Genomic DNA, 22,559 nt, shown 5'->3' with positions numbered 1-22,559 from the left:
ATACTCGATTCTGATTGGCTGCAGGGTGTCCATTAATTGCTGATATAGGACACCTACTAAGTAGAACAGTGAAACAGTCTGTTCACCGCTCTAAGTTAGTGTGCTGAAATAAATTAAATAAAAACAAAATCTGACAATCCTATAAATATATCACTGAGTGTCGTCCTTCAGTGCCTCATCCTCTGAACACCATGGGATGGCGACTAAAATGCATAAACCCCTACCCCCTCTGAACTTCCTTATACTATAAGCAATCTTCCCACATCCCATTTGCTACTCAACTCGCTATTTCCGGCTGCTGGTTCGTCCTATTTACTGGAGGAGTGAACAACGTTTCCGTTGCATAAGAACCTTACGGGAGGGTAATGATTGTTCCAGGTATTAGTCATCGCCTGCTGGCTCTAGCTTATTTAGCATACAGAATGATATCAGTCCTATGATTTAACCCTCAGAAAAAAAAGCAGTTAAGTGTGTTTCTTAAAATGTTCAACAATTCCTTTAAATAGTGTTGGAGAATAACCTTTGTAATGGTTGCAAATATGTGTAAATTATTGTAGCACAGAATGTCTTTAGTGATTTTTAAGTGATTGGCCACATTGTCTTTCAGTAATGAGATAGTTATCATCATGGCCAGTAATTCAGCAGTACTGAAATGGGTTTTGCATAAAAAATTATGAGGAAAAAAGATATTTTTGGGCACAATGGTAATACAGCTTATTTGAGAACATTTTAAGTGACGAAAACTCATCCATGTATCCATAGATCAAGTAACTAAAACTCTAACAAATGAGTAAATTACTCTTTCAAAGCAATCTGGACCTTTATGTTATTAGTACCAACCACAGCGGAGAGGATCATCAAATTAAGTTTTATCCCCTGCTATTACAGTAACCATGAGACTGATAATAGTGTCTCTCACAGTGAAGTAGTTATTTTCAAGAGCTTGGTACATTGCATTTTCTTGAGCATAAAAGTGTTTCTTGTGCAGTATACCAATAATGTGGTGATTGTGGTTTGTATGTAAAGAAGGTGGGGTCTGGATGATGTTTATATAATACTTTATACCTATGCTAATTGAAATTATGCATGTTGGTTCCCAGTTGTATTTAAAAAAGTGCCAAACATGCAATCTGATAATGTAATTGAAATGCTTTGTTTGGGTTAATATTCATAGCTCATCTGATCAAAGCTTATGTACAATGTTAGTCAATGCATTACTCAGTGCCCGCTCCTGCATCCCTGTGGACACTTGTGCTTAACATAGGACCACACACATATACACACAGAGGCAGTGGCTGTTTAATATTTATGGTCTGCAGCATTACTTATCATTATAAATATTTATTGTGATTTACTCCTTTGTCTGGCTCCTTTTCTCTCTCACTCTCTCTTTCTGTCTCGTCCTTACCCTGGAGACTCTAGACACCAGCAGCTGCTCGTATCAATGAAATCACTCTGATTTTCTCTCCTTGGATTTCAGAGAATTTGCCTTCTTTCATTTTATATTTTTTGTATGCCCTCAGTTATTGTTGTTTTTCCCCTTTCTGTGTTTTACCATTAGTTTGCTAATGGTTTTCAGGTGTTGCATTGATTCACTCTATGATTCCCTGTCTATTTCTGCTTGGATTACACTCCCTCTAGCTCTTCCTACCCATCAGGCTCTACCTTAGAGGATATGTATGTATTTATTGAGGATATATGCGTGTCTAATATGCATCTAAAAGTACAGTTTACCTGCACCATCCCTTTTTTTTTTACAGTTGGTCTTGCTTCTATAAAATATTATCAAGTGCAACATCTTTCTTGGGTTAGGGTCTTGTAAGTGTTCTACCAATGCCCTGCTGTGTGTTTTCTGGGCTCTGTGCAGATGCTGTATGTTTGAGGGCTAAGGCACAATGATAAATGCTTCTAGCAGAAGGTTATAAATTACAGAGGGGAGGATGTTTCGCTACCGCCACTGTTTAGACAGGCCTTTATAGGGTAATAGTCACAACAGTAATTATAATTCATTATTGTAATAAAAGGGGTGAGGACCGGCTCTCTCCTGCATGTGGTAGCTCACACAGCATCACTGTTAATAAAAGGGGACTTATCATGGGTGTTCTGGCATTGTGAGACGGGGTGTGAATGGGTGTGCAGGGCAGAGCACGAACAGGCAGGAGCTGAGAGTTGTGAAAAGTCTGAAATTTCCCAGTTGGTTCACTATCAGATTACCAAATTTGATTAAAAGAGAGTTGGCGAATGTAGTGGAGCCAAAGGATTGGTCTCCATTGGGTTCATTTGTTTGGTCGTCTGTTATTAAATTCATCCATTTAATTAAGACGAAACTGATGAAGAATGAAAAAATAAACTTCACCTCAGTGGTGCAACGTTTCAGCAACTTACACTAAATGGCCAACAGATGTGCTACAATTAAAGATAAAACAACTAGGGCTGCAACTAAGGATTGTTTTCCCTATCAGTGTGTGTTGTGAAACGTGTTGGCACAGTACGCTGTAGCTTCAGCCTACACTTTTTCAGACTGCAGTATTCTTTGTTATGTTTTTGTGTTGTATTGTTTTCAGCTGTCTCATTTGTGTTATTGCCTTTTTTGTATAGATTCTTGCCTAATTATCTCTATTATTGACTGCAGGTCGAAATAAATTTCAAATTTAGAAACAAAATCTTTAGATTGTTTTTGAATTGAGGAATTGTTTGGTCCATAAAATATTTGATATAGTGAAAAATTGCCCTTCATATGTCTTTTTTGGTCTGACCAGCAGTTCAAAACCCAGATATTCGGTTTACCATAATATTAAAGACAGATAAGCAGAAAATCATCACATATGTGCCATTTTTGTTCATGTCCACTGTCTGTGATTGTCTCATTTTTTTACCTCAGTCCTGGTCCCTCCAGACATAACTATAGACACCATGTACATCCACATTCTTTGTCCTTCCCCATATATTCAGTGTGTCTCTGTAGTCTACTCTTCACTTTTTATCATTCTTTTCATCCTGCTTGTGCTAATCTTATTCCTTCATCACTGAGGACGGAGACAGAGAGAGAGAGAAAGAGAGGGGGAGGACCAAGGCCTGTCGGCAAAGTGAAGCTGCCAGCCACTGAGCTCTGCATTAAGCCTTTTCACTGGCAGCTCAAACTGTCTCCAGCTTATGCCCACAATACAGTCCTCTCTCTTTCTCTCTCTCTATCTCTCTCCCCTTCTTTTCTTCTTATTCCAGAAGTAACATCTGCTTTTTTCCAGTGGTTCACATGTGGTTGGAATCATTATATAGTGGCTTTGTATGCATGCAAACTGTACAATTTATCTTGCAAGCTGTCACAGTATGCTGTAAAGTCATCCGCTCCACTTTATCAGACTCTTCTTGTACAAAAGTATACAATGTTAAAAAAAAGGTGTATCTCTCTCTCCCGCTCTCTGTCTTGCTGTTATCTGGGTGGTCAGGAGATAATAGAAACAGGCTGTTCAATCCTGTCGGCAGGCAGCAGTCGCTGTGAGCACCCCCACCTGCTCGTTAATGTGTTAGAGAAATAAAGCAGTCGTAAACGTACGCTCGCCATCGCCATTACACTAAAGTGTCCGCAGTAAAAACACACACAGCTCCCATCAACCCCCGCAGGTGCACTAGGTCACAGCTGGGGGACTGGCAAGAGATGCGGTTGGTCCTCATTTGAGTAGGTGAGGCATTCTGCATCTTGTCTCATCTGAGTCGTTTGGAATTTTGCATAATTTTAGACAACTTCAGTTGTACATGCATGTCCAATGCGTGTCCGATATGAAAATTAAGGAGAATATATAAATTAACTGATTATCTGAGTCACAGGAGTGTTGAGCAAGAAGCTGTTCAAGTTATGTGATCATTAATTGGACACATTCCTAAATAGCCCCAGCCCCACAGAGCATCTGTGCTTTTTCCAGGTTACTGCTTTGCTCTGAGTCTTGATCTGTAGTATTGATCAGAGATACAAACTGGCTCTGCACAGTCCCATGGTAGATTCTGTACATAGAAACAGACACCTGGAAGGTTACTGACAAGTGAGGGAAGCCATACAAAAATAAAGTTAAATCCATGCTTTCATTCACCTCTTCCTTTCAGTCATTCCTTTAGTTGTATTGCAAGCAGACATATAATATATTTGACATATAAGGCTTCAGCAGTTTGAGCTCAGCAACAAAACACTGGGGAAACACAAGGGAATTTGGTACTAAAAAGACTGAAAGATACTCACTTGATTTTATTATCTCAGAGTGACCTCTATTATCCTGTTAGCTTTAGAATGCATTTTTGCACAGAACAAGGACTGTGTGTTTGGTTTCCCATCTCTTACTTTGAAATCATGTTGGGAAGGCGTCTCTTTTGGACCAGTATGGACATTTTTACTGATGATTATCAAGCAGGCATGATTTGAAGTGATTTACTGAAGTGCTGTAAACTGTGATGTGCAGTATGATAGGAAATGCATATCCCACCCTGTGTCTGATTCCCATGGTGCCTGTGAGTGCAGAGGGAGCCACAAACTTCCACACTACCAATCCACAATTTTGCTGAGATGAAGTACCACTAAAATATGCTGAGGTATTCAGTGGGGAATGTGTCGTATGATGATGTCAAGATTCTGCTTTGTGGGTCTCACACACACATACATTACAATATGCAAAGTGTTAACATGAAGGGGTGCTCATTTGAAAATAGCTGTTCTCTGCATCCCACTTGTATAGCATTTGTGAAGACTGATCTATGATCTTTTCATGGATACTGAGAAAGTGAGACACAAAGCCTTTTAAAGGGTCTGCATGAGTGGAACTAACCAAAGCTGAGGAACCAAAGCCTGGGAAGATAACCTGACAACCGTATCTTCATCATTGTCTCCCCCACAATGATTGTCAGAAACTGGACATCTTCACTGTGGTGGTGGTGGGTGTGTGTGTGCATGTCTGCGTATGTTTATCTGTTCCTTGTGGTTGTGTTTAGGTGTGCAACACTGAGACAGAAGAGGTTGTCTATGTTTGGACTGGGGGTCATCTCTATTTTGACAGCAGGCTTTGACAGCCAGTAATTGGTTTCCTTTTCCATGCCTCTCAAAGCTCCTGCAGAAAAAGCAATTTTAGGAGCCAATCAATTCAAATTCCAGCTCACTCAAGATAGAAAAACCTGTGCAGCTTTAACCTCCCTCGCTGTCCATGAGATAGCTGGGCTGATAATCTGCTCCTGTACCCCCTCCAATCCAACACCAGTTTACACACACACAGACACACACACACTTCCCCCTGTCTTTCTGTCGCCCATGAGTGGAATCTCTCATTTCCGCTTTCTCTTGAAAGCAATTGAGTGTGATAATAGAAGTTTATACTGTAAATGGTTGGGGTGCATATTTAACCCAAGACTGAATGAACCTGGAAACACAGTGCATCTCTGTCCATGTGTATCCTCTTCACATGCACACAAGCATATGCACCCACATACACACTATCATCACCAATCTTCACACACACTGTCACTTTTGCATTAACAGGCATGCAGACACACAAATGAGCACACAGGTACACAGGTACACCCACATAAATACCTTCACACACACACCTACACACACACTTAGAGTTGTGTTTGCCTGCTGGCTTTGCCTCTCTGAAGGGAAGAAACACATCATTTAACCAAACTGGTCAACTGAGAACTAATTTCTCTTTTGTAGTTACTGCCTGAGGACCCAAGGGTTTGCAGAGTTTATATTGGCAATCAGCAGCACACCGACTCTTTGTGCAGAAACTCCTTAACAACTTAGTTTGGATTTTGATCAGAATGCTGACTCTGATATCTTAGTGCCCAGCTCCTTAACACAGGGGAGGTTTTCATCTCTGCAGTCTGGGCCCAGTATTCATCTACAGCACATACTGCTGGACACCTTGACAATGAGAGAACAGGTAATTAACCACCAAGGTTTTATACCATCTTTGTCGATGGCAAGCATTTAGGGCAATGTGCATCCCTCACACTTCTTAAAGTTTTTGTAACTAATTTCAGTTATTTTGGAGGCTCACTAAAAAGAGATGTTTTATGAATCCACCAGCATTACTTATTTGGCATAAAAACTATTTATCCTTGTGAACCATTGCAGTACTTTAAAATGCTTGTTGTAACTGTCAGTGAGGTTATTAGGCACTTTAGTTTGCCCAGTTTTATTTCCATGTCATTTCTTTCCTCATTAAATCCTGCACTCACTCTCTCCCTGTGCACCCCACCTCCCCAACTTTTCCATCACCTCCAATTCCCCAACCAAAAAAAGTTTAAGCTACCATGGCAATGAGGGGCAAATGCATAATACCCTGGTGTCAAGGATCCGTGCCCATGGTGTTAAGTTACAGCAAATCCCTGCACAAACCAATCTCCGCCGTCCATCTGCTGCAGGCCTTCTGCGTCTGAAGTTGAAAGTCTTTGGCAAGCAGTTGGCAAAGTGACTGGGCCTTACGGTCATGGTGATTGTTTGGTGGGAGATAGGGAGCGGGTCTGTGAATGATGGCTATCGTCTTTCTCTCTCTCTCTCTCTGTCTGTTGTCATGGCGAGAGGGGCTCGGCCACAGAAGCAGAGGCGGTATCAGCTCCCAGGCTGAGCCCGGCTCCTGTCACCGCCACGATAGCTGTCACGCTAACACCCCCACCGCTATCATTGGAGCACTTATGGGCCTGTCACTCACCTGGGAGAGAGGAAGCAGAGGAGGAAGAGTGCGCTAAGGGAGATATGTAGAGGAGAGGGGAGACAGTGGAGATGGAGGCGGAGCTCACGCTGCAGGGAGGAATGCGAGGTGAAGACAGAAAAGGGAAAGATAAAGGAGGGAGGAATGGGTAGGAATGCAAAAAGAGGAGGAGAAGCAGTTGAGTGGCATTAAATGATGAGGTCATCGAGACACGACAGATGAAAACTCAAAGGTTAATATAAGAACCTGACTAGAGTCCCAAACACCTCACATGTATTTAGCGTCCCCCTCTCTGCTCGTTCAGCAGGATGTGCTTCGGTGCACTTGACAACAAAGCGAGGACCATTCGGACATTAAAAAGAAACATCGATTCACCACCCAAAACGATGTGGTGGAAGCTCTCTGTGAAATTACGGGCTTGAGCTAAACAGCATGGTGTAATTTTTTTAAAGAAGGAGAAAAAGCACATTGATAGCTGCAGCCGTTGTTCCATCTGTGAGAGGCATCATAGATGGGCAAACACACAGACACATACACACACACACACACACACACACACACACACATAACCATAAATGCATTCAGTTTAAAAGGCACTGATATTTCCTAACACATTCAAATGTGCACACATGGATCCACATTCACAGTTCACCATTACCTAACACACATGTTGGCCTATTTGCTTATGTATATACCCTCACATCAGACTCATATCATTCAACGCATATGAACACACTCACTGTCTCTCGAATTAGTAAATGTATAAGTTACTGCCACATGCAAAAAAGCATGTGCCCTACACACACTCACAGTCCTGCATGATAGGGTCGGTATCAGGGCATCAGTGAATCACAGTGACCAGCATTGTGGTTGACAGAGCAGGCTGCAGACACGTTCGAGTTTGGCCCTTCAACTCACTGCAGAACCACTGAAGTGAAACTCTATTACAACAGCCTCTCCAGCCGCGATCCATCAGTGCAGACACAACATTCTGTGTGTACGCATCAGTGCATGTGTGCACATACGCTTGCATGTGCTTACAAAGACAGATTGTGTTAATGTGCCGTTTCATAAAGTACAAGATTCCTGAATGTGTTGCTCTTTATGTCGCATTTCTTTGACACCCCTTTTTATCTGCAAAACTTATGACAGCAGTTGTTGATGCTTTTATGGCCAGGGTGGTTCATGTGGATGAGGAAAATATATCAGTTCTCCCAGATTTAATCCAATCAACACCTCTGAGTGAAGCGTGGCTTGCATGTTTTAACATAAAGTCATACAGTCATGGACAACTGTTAGGGTGAGCAATTTAAGAAACTGAGTAGAACTCAGTCACTGACTCATTTTGGCTATATCTTGTCAAAGGCACAAATGTATGGTGAGGAATAATAAAATATTACCATGAAATGGAAAACCTGATCTATTACTCTGCTTTAATGAACATGTCACAATCATAATTTTGTTTCACTGATTGCGAATCACTTCACAGCACGTTGTACCTGTGGTAAGTAACAGTGCACCATGAACTTCCCTCCCTTTAGTTTTCACAATTGCATTTGAAAAAGGCAGCCACACATATCATATCATATTGATTAAACTTGATTAAGAGTTTAGAAAGTCTTTTCCCTGTATGAAAATGCATTTGCAAATGGGTTTCATAGATACATTTAAAACAAAACCCAAAGCAGATGAGAAACAAACTCAAAATGGGCAACAAAACTGATTCATTTATTAGAAAGACGTAAATGTTCATTTAAAAGTAAGAACCTATTTTTCCCTCTGTTTTTTCTTTCCAGGCCACAGACGGAGATGTAGGCACGTTTGGGATTGTGCGTTACTACTTCAGTGACGAGCCAGACCAGTAAGATACAGCTACACACATACATATACTCAAACAGTCCACACAAACACACAGTCACATAAATTTTTCATTTATTTGGACACTTGCGAACAATTGTACTGTTTCTGCCACACAGCCTCGCCAGAGACAGCTGAGCTACAATGATGTCTGGCGCTTTTTTTTTTTACGCCTGCTCTCTTCAGGCCACAAATACAGAATCACACACACATAAAAACACAATTATCTTCAGTGTCAGACAAACACGATTAGTGTGTTTCCTACTATTTGGGATTTTCTGTACCTTTACTAAGCAGCATTTTTATGTATTTGTGTTCCATTTATTTTGTCATTAGTTACATTTGTTTAGAAAAAATTCTTTTCTATGCCAGCTTATCATTGCATACATGAGAAAACATCTAGAATGAACATTTTCTTGTAACCCTTTCTTGTTATAACTATATACTTTCATGCTACATTTTTACTATTACAACATACAAACCTATTTTGTTTAAATATGCAGCTTTTCTCATTAGTTCTCAAAAGTTTTAAAAAATTTAAAAGAAAGAAATCAACAGCTATTTCTATCTTCAGATAACTAGGATGACACAGTTTTGGACAATCATCATGTCATGCATTTTAATGTGCTTTTTACTAAGGCTCTAAGAAACCATTACAACCATACATCTCCTTACCAGATAAAAAAAAATACAAAAAAACAAATATGATGTGTTTTTCTTGTTATAGCATAACACTTTAATATGCTGTCTAATTTGACTTTTTCTCGTCTTTGGCAGGTTCTCATTGGATGATGAGACAGGCTGGGTCATTCTGCAAGCCAGTCTGGACTATGAGTTGATGCGGCGCTTCACACTGACCGTGCTTGCGAGGGACGGCGGCGGGGAGGAGACAACTGGGAGGATCCGTGTCAACGTGTTGGATGTCAACGACAATGCGCCACTGTTCCAGAAAGAGGCATACGCGGGCTCGCTGAGAGAGAACGAACAGGCTGTCCAGCCAGTGGCGCGAGTCAGGGTGAGACGTGTTTAAAGCATGCACGTATGGAGTTGTGTGAGGGCAAGAGTAGACTCTTGTTACAAGACAGTAAAACTGTTCTTTTTACAGCTGCTGTAAAACACCCTATAAACATACACCTGTGACCGCCACTGATTTTAAATATTAATATGCCAAACCAAAATCAACACTCATAATGGTATTGTAGTGTTGCTAAGCAACAATTGCTTAGCTGCAATACATTAACTACATTGCTAGACTACAATTATTTTTTTTTACAATTACTGTGAAATTGAAAATGTAGAAGTGTATTTGGGTGCAGATTAAAAGATACAAGCAGGCATTGCAAGTTTTGCACTCACACAAAAATACCTGTGATAATACAATATGTACACTTGCACATGTACAGTACATTCATAAAAAACTACACCTGCAACAGATAATCTCATCCTGACACAGAAACTTCCAGTCATTACTCCCCAAAGCCTTTGGTTTTGCTGCCCTCCTTCTCTTTCTTGTTTCCTCTGTGTTACTATAATCATGCAGTTATGTGTTTGTGTGCACTGTATCCAAGAAGAACAGGTCGGCCTGGTGTGTTGGCCATCAGTCACTGCCACACAAAAGGCAGAGGTACAGAGGCACAATGGTAACTAATGGCTCAGCGTTTCCTTTGATTGCGCCCTGGAGAAAAAGACTATTACGTCCCTTGTGGCAGTGGGTACAGCAGTGGCTTACCCCGCCACAGTCCACTGTGTGGCTTGCCTTTATATTGTGGGAGTTGAGCTGATGACTGCGCTCAACGCTCGGCTCACTGTGTTTGATTAGTCTGAGCTAACCTTAAACGCTGCTGATATTAATCCGCTGCCTGAGAGGAACAGGGAAGCTAGTCACACAATTCTGTGTGTCAGCAATTTGCCCTGGAACCTACTATACACACACAAACGCAAACACTACTCCGGAAAACATAGAGAGAAAGAGGAAAGCGGGAAAAGACTGAAATAGATAGAAGGAGAGGATGCAATGAGAGAGACAGCAAAGACAGGCCAAAAAATATCTGGGAGCCTTGTCCCTCTTACTACAGTGCTCATGCTTTCTAACAGCCAAACCTTTTTTTTTTATTATTTCTCTACACTTCTTATTCCTTTATGTTATTTGCCACTCAATCTATTTGATTTGCTGCCCCCAACTCCTCTTACCTTTTAGTTGTAAATGATCTAATAGGAAACTATTTGTTGAAATTTGATATAGGAAGACAGACTGGAAGAGAAAACCCACAGCTTAGGAAGTTGTGGGGGAAGAAAGGTATTGCTTACTCAACACTTTGGCATTAAATCAAAGAGTAGAGATATGCGTGTTATGGAGAGATACAAGTGAGTGTTTTTGACAACCTGTCCAGCCTCTAATGATGCCAGTGAGGCCTAGTAGACTCTCCTCACAGCCGGAGGACTCATGTTTAAGTTTCTGCCAACTCTAGAATAATGAGGGGGTGTCATCATTGTTGTTGATGTTGTTGTGGATTAGCCCTGCAAAGTATAGTTTCATCTGTCCTCTGCCTGATTGGCTTGTCTTGGCTCGGTTGGTGTTCATCCCCAGTATTGACGCATGCACCACTAACAGCCAGAATCAGCTTTAATCTGTCCAATAACATGCCATCACTGACTGACAGCTTCCTGGCTGCACACATATGCACAGACTCACACGCACCCATGCTGTGTAAACATACACGTATAAATATTAGCACTGTCTACTGCAGCTTCTGTCCCGGTACACTGTCTTTTTGTCTCACTCAAACCTTCTTGTCTCTGTGGACTTTTAAATGTCACTGAGGCATATGTTAAAGGCACACCTGTCTCCCACTTTTCCCACCACTGTCTGCTCAACCACAGGCTACAGATGAGGATTCTCCTCCCAACAACTTCTTGACATACACCATCACTTCAGCCTCCGCCTTCCCCAGTTACTTCAGCATCATCATGGTGGAGGGATACGCAGGTACGCTTAACTTTAGGAGCATGTAGCCTAATCTGTAATATGTTCGAGCATTTTACTGGTTACAGTATGGAAAGGGGTGTTATAGAATAGTCTCTATTTTATGCTTGTTTTTGGTTTGCTGTTTTGCTACTTGACCAACAATACACACTAATTGCAAGTAAGAAGAAGTCTAACAGTATTCTGGTATGTTTCAACCCATGAGCCCACAAACACAGAAACAGACATCACAAAACAAAATAAAACACATTCAACACACAACCCAACCTTTCTCTGTCCCCCTCCCCCTCTCCTTTCATCAGTGATCAGTGTGATCAGGCCTCTGGACTATGAGCAAGTTCCCAATGGGATGATCTACTTGACAGTGATGGCCAAAGATGGGGGAAACCCAGCCCTCAACAACACTGTCCCAGTCACAGTGGAGGTTATTGTAAGTACAACCCAGGCAAAAACACTTCTCTTCCTCACACAGTATGCTCATATCTATAACAAAATGTAAACTTTAAATGATACAAACTTGGGTCCTGACTCCTGTCCTGCCATGATACACCACACCACACCTAAACGTGCAAGTACCAGCGCCTCTTCCAAATGTGGCAGCTGTCAGTGTCTGCAGACACAAAGCAGAACCTTGCAAGTACATTAGCGTTTTTTCTCTCTCTGTCATCTGTCATGTTTTGGTATTTCCCCATTGTCGGACCATTAAAGGAATATTTTATCTTATCTTATCTTATCCACCAACCTATGGACATTATCCAAGTATAAGCATTAGCAGTCTGCATTCATAGTCAAGCTGTGAGAGAGCAAGTTACAAACTCCTGGTCAAAAGTAAAGTGCACCTTAATAACAAATGGTGTTCTCATTAAGAATAAAATCTGGTGTGTTAGTTTGAAGGTTTAAAAACAGATGCAAATGTTACAAAATATACAGCCTAGCCTTATTCATTCACATGAAAAGATGAAAAGGTGTATGACCTTTTGTCCCTACTGTTATGCCATGCTAAACATATTGATGTGTAGATAGAGCAACAATTCAGAAGCCTAGCTTTGACTGTAAAAAATGATCAAGTTTATATTGATTGCACAGTATGATCAATAAGACAAGAATAGACCTGTAAGTTCAAACCATTCCAGTGTTGTCCTTGTGTATATTGATGTAAATCTACTAGCAGTTGTTATTTTATGCTTAATGTCACTGACGTGGATCAGGGAGTTCCTTAAATGTTCTCAGAAACAACAGTGTCAGAGTCTGACCTCAGCCAGTCCAATGTAACTCCCGTTCTTTCATAGAGGTCACTGAGATCAAGCCAGTCTGACCAGATCTAAAAGCCAGCAGAGCATGTGTTCTTTTTTTTTTTATCATCATTATTCATTATGTTCAGCTGATGGGACAGTCTTTTAGCATTATAGACACATGTACAGTTTGTTACATAGTTCGATATTACCAGTATTGCCAGTGGTCCTCAACATGTAAAGTGTAGTGGAGATCAGAATCAGAATCAAGTTTAATGCCAAGTAGGTTGTCAAATACAAGAGATGTACCTTGGTACATTGGTACATAACAAGAAACATGGTGCAAGAAAATATTTAATATGTGATATATTTCTAAACAGTCATGAGATTAACTATACTCCAAATCAGTAAAATGATCTGGTTAAGAAATAAGTTGTGCACTGATAGAAAAAAAATGATTTCATATAAAATGCTATGAATAAATGCTAGAGCATCTTTGATCAATAGAATGTAATAAGCATAAAAATGAGTAAGCAACCAACAGAGCTGCTAACTTGCAGCTAATACAGGATGCAAATTGATCCATTTCCGTCTAATGGAGTCTTCTTGATGTGCACTGGTATCTTCTGCAGTTTTATGCTGTCTATCTATTTTGTATCTAGAACACTGTAAGCAAGGCTGCTGTTCAATATAAGGTTTTTGTGTTCAATCATTGCCACTGTCAGTGTCCTTCTGCCAAAAAACCTTTGTGTCTTCCCTCCTTATGTGACAGTGTGTTTGGTTTTTGGTTCCAGAAAGGCACTTAAATAGTTAAAAACGTGTTTGTTGATGTCTCTTTTCCTGTTAGCTGAGAATCTTTCTAATTCACCCTTTTTAAATACATCTTCAAGCGTGGTATTTTTTTTAAAACTATTTAATGACTCTTGGTACTGCGGCAGACACACCCTGTGACAAATTCCTCACAGTCTCCCACATTCAAAGGCATCTCCAAACTTTCACAGAAATCTTTTCATTTAAGTTCCCCCCAGATGTGACTATGAAAAATTTGTTGGCACAAAATTTGGGAGAGGAACTTATGGAGCAGTTCTACCATGTGCACTGAATGAAGACTAAGCTGTCTTGTATTTATCTAAATGTTGATCCAGTGTGTGGCAGGTGTCAGCTGGCTCATGGTGGATTATTTCAAATGTCTTCAACTTCACTTACATATTGGATTTCAGTATTTCCTCACTGTGTAAATTATTCGGAGTACCTTTTGATCCATGTCTGTTTGCAGTTTTATCGCAGTCTGTGCAGCTATCTGAGCTCCCAATTCTGTTGCTTTTGTCAGTCTTATCGCTAAATGTCTTATTTTAAGGCACTGGAGAAAGTCACTCGCACACACAGTGGATCAGAGAGACTTGAAAAAATAAGATACTCTGTACAAGGTTCTGGGTCCTAAGATAAGAGAGTAAGATAATCCTGCTGTTTCTGTTGCATGAAATCTTGTTGCAATTGGACCTCTTTTGTAAATGTTACGTGTAATTACTCTTTTCTCATGTATAAAAGACCACGTCATGCACTGGTTATTCCTGTTACATGGCACCTGTTATCCTATGAGATGCCCACAGAGCATGTTCTGTGATCTTACAAAGAAGTGTACAAATGGGTTCCACTGTGTCAAAACATTTAAATACATTACTGATATGTTTTATTCATTAAAAAAGTATATTAAGACTAGCTTTTATTACATGTTTGAAGTTGAAACAACAACTTCACACCTGCATTTCCCATTCCAAATCAAACTGGTACCATGTATATGAAAATGACTAAAAGTGAAAATACACACAGCACCATGTTATTCAATTGAGAGCATCAGTTTAACATGGATGTTCATCTCGCATACAGTAGCCCTCCAGAAGAAATGAGAACAACAGAAGAATCTTTTTAAGGCATTACACATTTTGTTTGTAGTCACAACTTGTGTCCAAATTCTCATTTGATCAAAAGTGTGACACATGATGAGAGGTTCATAGCAAGTTATATAATATGTTTCATATTATTATTTATGTTTTTAATAATTAATTAATTTGCATACCACAGAGCTTTTCTTGCTGTCCTACAATAATGTAGTTATCTATCTTGTACCAATCACTATTAACAATAACATAGATTGCTATAGTGTGTCACTGATTTTGCCGCCTGTCAGTCTTATTGGGGGCGCTAGTTTTAAAGCATTAGAGGAATGCTGATTATTCAGTCTAACGGACTTTGTTAGTTATTATCTTTTAAACATTTTTGTCTGTTTATGTATTTTTCTTTGAACTTTCAAATGGTAAACATGAGTGTAGATCTTTGCTAAGATACCATAAATACAGCAGTAAAAATATAATGAGCAACCAGAACTCATATCCTCATACCCCTACTGGCTCTTAAACTCATTTCCCCTGACAGGCATCCATTATACATGTAACTTTTCGTCATAAAAGAAGAAATGACAGAGTAGAATGGATGAATCCAACTGGAATATTCTTGTATATGCAAGGACAGTAAGAATATCCATACACACCCTACACCAGGGAGAAATATTGTGTAAAAGAATGAAGGAATCTATGCTGGAATGCAAAAACCAACAGGGATAGATGTGCACAATACTGTATTCCCTCTATCTCTCTCTGTCTCTCTCTCTTTCTCTGTCCTCCACAGTGTCGTGACTCACACCACAGGGGTTTATCAGTAGCTGGCAGCATCACACACACACAATGCTTTGCGCCAGTGTAACACAGAGCCCAGATAGATAATGGTGCCAGTGACTGTTGTTAAAGTGTTAACATTTCTCAGCAGCTCACACAGTGGGGAGCCTCTCTGTGAACAGCCACACAACTGGATGTGTTAGTGTGAAATAGAGTCTAATTCAATGAGTGGGAGGTTGTGAAATATAAATGCTCTGGGAAAGTCCACGTGACAGAAGACGCTGTTCCATGTTGTCATTCATCCCTGTCAAATTACAGGTCTTGATTACCTTTTGTTTTAGGTAATTAAATAATTAATAATAATGTTTGGAACGATTGTCTCGCCGATGTGTCTTCTGTTTAATATCTCCCTCAGCTTTTGCGTTATTCGACATCTTTTTTTCCTCACTCCTGCAGTTCTAAAGCAATTAACACACTGTACTGTATGTATAGGATGGCTACCTCAACTTTACTTTATCTAACTTCATATATCAGATATAAAATAGTATGTGATTAGATGACAGACACAGAACCCAGCACCACTAAAACCCAGTGTTTGAAGAGGAGATTTCAGTTTAATCAGACGGACACAATTAAACAGATACTAGTACTACTACTGTTTTACTATTAAAACATTTCGTGCCCCTCAGTGTCTTAATTCCCAAATATGTTAATCTCGGTGCTAATGTGTGATAACAGCTTCAAAGCCTTTTCAGTTCCTCTTTTTTAAGCACCATTTGCTTTCCTCATTGTTTAGCACATTGATTTGAGCTGTCGTTGATGTTTATACCTCCTCCAGGATGAAAATGACAACCCACCCAAGTTCAGCGAGCCATCCTACATTGTCAAAATCCCAGAGAACATTATTGCTGGTGAGTCGCTTTATACATTTTGGGGGTTACAGTTTAGTTGCTAGAATACATTTTCTGGTCTGCACAACGAACACAGCGATGAAACACTCCACCACCTTGTGTAGCACAAACAGTCACCTCTCAGTTAAATTGCCTTACTGTTAACATATTCAACAAATAGCTTTACTTTCTTGGGGGTATGTTTTTTTTTATGTTTTATTTTATTTGCTTCCTCTGGCCTCTACTGTCTTATTTGTTTTGATTTTGCATAATGTTTTTAAATGCTCAACCAGAATGCAGGATATTGACTATTCAAGGCAAAATCACTGGCTGCTATATTCATTCTCATGCATGCATTCAGAAGACTCTTTTATCCCAGACAATAGATTAGTTTCCAGTCGCTAGAGGGGAAATGAGATGTTTGACCGCCCCTTTCTCTCTCTGAGCTCCAGCAGACGCTGGCTGCTTTTTGTGTCTCGGACCCGATTTGAAGGAGCACATAGTTGAGCGGCTTGGGCCAAGGCTGAGGTTTAGGGGACTATGGCTAAAGTGCTTTGCCCTGAGCTAAGGGCCTAAGGCTTGGACTGCAAGGCTGAGCTAAGGGCTAGCCCCGCGGCTCTGGCTAGCCTCTCATCCCCTCTGCCTGCCAGGGTATTGATCAGGCCTGTGCCAAGTATGGGCTGTGCCAAACAAGCTGATAATCCACTAATCCATAAACCCACTCACTGCCATGCCATCAGTTGAGCTGTGGATGGGGGCGGTGAAGAAAATTAGCTCTCTGAATGTCATTTCAGTCTGTATCTGCAGCTTGGTTCTCTATGTCTGTCTTTCCTCTTTACTAGACTTCACATATTTTCCCCATAACTCTGTCTCTCAGTTCATTTTTTCCTTCTTTCTCACAATCCATGAGTTGTAAATTTTCTTTCTCTCTTACTCCCTTCATCCCTCCCTCTCCTCCACAGGGGCGACTGTGCTGCTTGTGAATGCTACTGATTTGGACGCCTCGCGGGAGTTTGGCCAGGCCTCGCTCATCTACTCCCTGGAGGGCTCCTCTCAGTTCCGTCTCAACTCGCGCTCAGGTGTGTGTGTGTGTGTGCATGAGCATGTGCAAGGGTGTGTATTTTCTGAAAGTATACTTGGAATAGAGACAGAATTTTTTGAGATCTGATTCCATTTTTTATTTGAAATTTGAATTTTTTCATTCTGCCAGTTCATATTGGGCTGAAAAATGACTTATAAGCATATGTGCTTATCTAGATCTGTGTCTGCAATACCTTTTTTTGTTTCCTTCTTAAGCTTCTCACACTGCTTGTATGCACAATGTGCCTGGGTTGTGTGGGGTTTTTATGAATTTTATTCTGACTTTTAATTCAGTTCATCCTGACATTTGAAGCTGCTTGAAAAAATTAAGTGCCTGCCCTTCACTTTTTATATTTTTAATCTGATACCATATGTGTTTCAGGAGAGATCACCACCACAGCCCTCCTGGACCGAGAGCTGAAGTCAGAGTATATCCTGATAGTCAGAGCTGTGGACGGAGGGGTGGGTCCTGAGCAGAAGATTGGCATCGCCACGGTAAACACTTTGCAGCCATCATCCTTCTGATCCTACCTACAGCTGTTTAATGTTTATTCAGTAATCATTTTTGGTAAAATTATATTCTATTGTATGCACAGTATATATTGATCTATGACTTTTTGGCCTGTAAACCATAATCATCATAGATAGGTCTTTTCCCATGTACTTTACTTCCCCCTCTTTCCCTCTTTGTTCAGGTGAACATCACCCTCCTGGACATCAATGACAACGCCCCTGTGTGGAGAGACGAGCCATACCATGCCAACGTAGTGGAGATGAGCCCAATAAACACAGATGTTATCTCTGTGAGTGCACCTATCCCAACTTTACCTGGTTGACTAACTGAGGGTTGACTAAACATGAAAAACACAAATGAACACACTGGAATAATAATTATTGTTTGTTTGTTTTTGTGGCATTTATTAAAATGTTTGCCTATAGTTTTTGTATGCAGATGTGATGTGGAGAGAACACCGGTATCCTTGAGTGGCGGTTTCTTTGTTTTGATTCATTATTTCAGTCTGTGGTTTAATCAGGCAAAAGGTGCATTTTGATTTTAGAAATCAGGGCGGTGTGATCAAAATATGAGTGTTGTTGTAACTTGTAATACAACATTGTTGTTCACTGGAAAATCATTTAAGTCACACTGTACACGAAAAACAGGACTTGCTGAAGGATACATCTGCATGCACACTATTGATGGAAAAGCTGCCATCACTGCGTAGGTCACCACAACGTAAACACAAATATTAGCCCAAATTCTCCGGTTGTCCTGCTGGTGTCTTTGGCAGTGTGTTGTTGTTAATTAAGCCCTGATTGTCCATTAATTAAAGAGGCGTCAGTGAGTGTAATTAAGGGAGTCCGATTGCTAATTAAAATGTAGCCTGCAGTCATACGCATAGCAAATTATTCAGCTGTGAGGCAGAAAAAGAAGCAAGAACTCATCTTGCAGAGCAAGAGAGTGCAATGGAGAAATGGTAAGGAAAGAGAAATGAAAGATACGAGTGTTGCACTGCTAAAATGTTGCTACATTTTCCACTTATTCCTGCTCCCTTGTAGCTATTCCTCAGTTGAGTTCATTCATGGTGCATCCAGCGATGCGATGCATATTGTATAGTATGTGACTCTCTGCGCTCACTGGACAGACACTATTGCCCCTCTGACCATTTTTCAATAAATCGGACCACCCAGGCTTACAGTCCTGTAATTGGCCCCAATGTAGCCCTGGCCCAACCAGTGTTTCCATGGTGACAGGAGGCCACCTGCTGAGTCCTCCTTGAGGTGTCCAGCGAGCCAATGAATTTGGTTGCTGTGTCCAGTGCAAGGATTTGCCCACTCAAATCTCAGAGCACCCCTCCATCACTGATGCAGCCTTTTACAGTCAGCACCTATACATACACAGTGAGCGACCTCTGTTATCTCATTTCACAACAATATTCTCTTTTCTGCCACTCTGCAGTGGGACTAGAGCTAAAGTTGAATTGACAAGGCTAATATATTTGCACACCATTTTTTAATGTGCTCTGCTCAGGCCAGAATTGATTAGTTCAACTTGCCTCGGCTAGACACTTCCCCGCATCTTATATCACCTACGTTTGTCTGTGCAGTTGCTAATCAATAGGCCTCTGAGATGCCTGCCTACCATGTCCCCTTAATAATTAAACACCTGCAAAACCTTTGTTCCTCTAATGACCAATTAACCAGTTTCTAGCGTTTTTAGTCAGCGTACTGAATAATTTATCAGCTCTTTAAGAATCAGCCAGTGTTTTAGCCCGGCTCCCGGCTTCCCGCATTCATCACCCATTGCCACTTTGTGTCAGAAAAGAGACGTTACCATTTTTCTTTTAGCTGACGGATGTGTTAGAACAGTTGGAAGGGGTTGTGTGTGAAGATGCTTGCTCTGGGGGTCGGACGTTCTTGTTACTATTACCATTACTATTACAATTATTTTTTCTTCTCTGATTAATTTCCTTGTTCCTCCCCTCTTTTCTCATTCCTGTCCCCACATCTTTTAGTTCTCCTTGTTGATACACTTTCAAAAACCACACATTTTAACTTGAGGATTCTTACACAGGGTCTATATGGAACACCTGTTGTCGGGAGGAGTTGTTAAAAGAGTTCAGGCCATAGGTTGTTCAGAAAGTTTTTCTTGTGTCTCCCTTGTTCAGGTGTTGGCTGTGGACCCTGACAATGGGGAAAATGGGACAGTGGTGTACAGTATCAGTCCAGAAAACCCCTTCTACACCATCAACAGCAATACAGGGAAGATACGCACCAGTGGGGGAACCCTGGACAGGGAAAGCTCCAACCCCAGGGACGCAGCACTCATGAGGACCATTATCATCTCAGCTGTCGACCGTGAGTAATGTGTATGTGTGTGGTGGGTTGTCAGTATTTGCCTTTCACTGTGTAAATTTGTCTGTCTCATGAAACACCTAAAACATCTGTAAGCGAGCTTAAATGGCTTTATATCATTCTCAGCAGAGAGCTTTCGATTCTGAGCGATTAGCCTCATTCTTTAAGCCTCATTCCTCAAGTTTTATGTTGACCATGAAACTTTTTACTGTGGCTAATAAACTCCTTTGACCATGAGATATGGGGTGTGTGTGTGTGTGTGTCTTTATGTGTCCCTCTGGCGCCCTCTTTAGGTGGTACACCTCAACTGCGCGCATCAGCGAGCACCACAGTGTTTGTCAACCTGCTGGATCTGAATGACAATGACCCAACCTTCCTCAACCTGCCCTTCGTGGCTGAAGTGCCAGAGGGATTGCCCATTGGATCCTCAGTTTTTAGGGTAAAATATCAGACTATATTCCATAATGACTGCATTTAAAAAAGGGAAAAGGTTTCAGAATATTAAAATCTTCTGTTTTAAGGGAACATGAATGATTTTCTGATATTAATAAGACTTCCAAACATATTCCTGGCAATACTTCACGATTATTGCTATCCAATAAAAAAAACTTATTGTTTACAGCATCTGCCATCCTTTACCCAGCCTATAAACTCCTGTGTTCTTTCTCGGCCTTTCTCTGTATCATTTCTTCTCTTCTTTCTGCTCTAGGTTCAGGTGGAGGACCCAGATGAGGATAAGAACGGTTTGATTACAATGGCGTTACAGATGGGAATGCCTCGCCTCGACTTCTACCTGAACACCTCGACTGGTGTTCTCACCTCCACGGCAGTCTTGGATCGTGAGCAGATTGGCCAGTACCATTTGAGAATTATTGCATATGATGCAGGGAAGTTCCCTCGCACCTCCACTTCAACCCTCACTGTCACAGGTGAGAGTCTGAAAATGTGGCTGATGATGATGAGAAACTGGGTTTTATTTCCCTTTGCTCCCTCTGAAATTACCCTACATATGAAACTGCCAAGCCACGGTATGATTGGATTCTGTGTGACATGAAGGGTTACTTCATCATGGCAGATAATTAACCACTGACTTCTCAGGAATCTACTGAAAAGGATGTTGCCACCTGCTGGTGGGACAAGAAAAATCCTAAAAGGAGACAAATGGTGTGACTGCTGTGAAAAGAAAATGGAAAAACTGAATATGGTTTACTGGCATTTCTCAAATGGATCAGATGAGTCAGAAGCATCAAAATATTTTGAACTGTTTCGCAGAGATCTGTTTCACGTCTTCACAGAGAGCTGTACACCCAAGCTGGAAATAATTTCAGAAGTTTTACTAGACTCCTAATCCTCTGATTTAACAATAGTCTTTCTACTCACTGCACCACCCTGCTGCCTTATTTGTCCTCATGTACATCTATCTGTGTGTCCTCATGTCTTTCTGTCTGTGTGTTTGTGTGTGTGGGTCAGTTCTGGATGTAAATGATGAGACGCCTACCTTCAACCCTCGCGTGTACAATGTTTCCCTGAAGGAGAGTGTCCCTAGAGACCACATTGTAGCGCGCCTCAGCTGCTCTGACAACGACGCAGGCCTCAACGCCGAGCTTAGCTACTTCATCACAGGTCAGAGGTCACAGTGGGAGTTGTTTTTGTGTGTTGTCTAAGGGCTACAGTGTTGTACAGTTATGAGAACTATGTGCACATACAGTACCTTTGTCCATCCATCCATCTCTGTGTGACTTATATATGAGGTGAGCTCTTCCTGCATGCTTTTTTAGTGTGATAGCTGTACTGTGTTTATGTTTAACTAATATGCTGTAAATTAATTTGGAAATGTGATTGTGCTCTGTATTTTTAGGTGGTAATCAGGACGGTAAATTCAGCGTGGGCTTCAGGGACGGGGTTGTTCGGACGGTGGTTGGCCTAGACAGAGAGACCCAGGCAGCATACACTCTGGTCGTGGAAGCTATAGGTGTGTCATAAATTGATACCTTTTTATAATGATGCAAAACCTTTATCATCTTTTATCATCCTCATTTTTACACAGTCTGTGTGTTTTATATTTGTTGTAATAGGACTTGTTTTCTGGCTTGTTTTGTTTGTGATCTTCAAAGCTGCTCCTTTGTACTTTTGTGCGACAATGATGGAAAAAAAAGCGATGCCTGCACATCTGCAGTGATTTCAGAGTATTGCTCAACTGCCTTTGTTCCTCTTTTAAAAGAAAGAACAAAAACTCTGAGGTTTTCCTGTTTTGGAAACCATTGAGTCAGGCTGGCTTATCTGCTGGGGGGGGGGGGGGG

General features: G+C 41.0%; 1 protein-coding gene across 2 annotated transcripts in view; it reads left to right on the top strand.

Moving 5' to 3' along the window:
- Positions 1 to 22,559, top strand: part of cdh23 (cadherin-related 23) — a 160,986-nt gene that overhangs the window by 96,475 nt on the left and 41,952 nt on the right. For both annotated transcript variants that reach the window (XM_035663405.1, XM_035663404.1), the window contains 13 exons: positions 8,489 to 8,553; positions 9,327 to 9,564; positions 11,430 to 11,535; positions 11,835 to 11,962; positions 16,275 to 16,347; positions 17,289 to 17,405; positions 17,789 to 17,901; positions 18,102 to 18,209; positions 20,073 to 20,262; positions 20,553 to 20,698; positions 20,969 to 21,188; positions 21,730 to 21,882; positions 22,118 to 22,231. In XM_035663405.1, coding sequence (XP_035519298.1) covers positions 8,489 to 8,553; positions 9,327 to 9,564; positions 11,430 to 11,535; positions 11,835 to 11,962; positions 16,275 to 16,347; positions 17,289 to 17,405; positions 17,789 to 17,901; positions 18,102 to 18,209; positions 20,073 to 20,262; positions 20,553 to 20,698; positions 20,969 to 21,188; positions 21,730 to 21,882; positions 22,118 to 22,231 — 1,771 coding nt within the window. The remainder of the gene's footprint in view (positions 1 to 8,488; positions 8,554 to 9,326; positions 9,565 to 11,429; positions 11,536 to 11,834; positions 11,963 to 16,274; positions 16,348 to 17,288; positions 17,406 to 17,788; positions 17,902 to 18,101; positions 18,210 to 20,072; positions 20,263 to 20,552; positions 20,699 to 20,968; positions 21,189 to 21,729; positions 21,883 to 22,117; positions 22,232 to 22,559) is intronic.

This window comes from Morone saxatilis, unplaced genomic scaffold, assembly GCF_004916995.1.
Source record: "Morone saxatilis isolate NCDOM2014 unplaced genomic scaffold, NCSU_SB_2.0 Contig19, whole genome shotgun sequence".
In the NCBI taxonomy this organism is placed as follows: Eukaryota; Metazoa; Chordata; class Actinopteri; family Moronidae; genus Morone; species Morone saxatilis.
The sequence above is the reverse complement of the archived record's forward strand: the minus strand, read 5'-3'. Positions and strand labels throughout refer to the sequence as shown.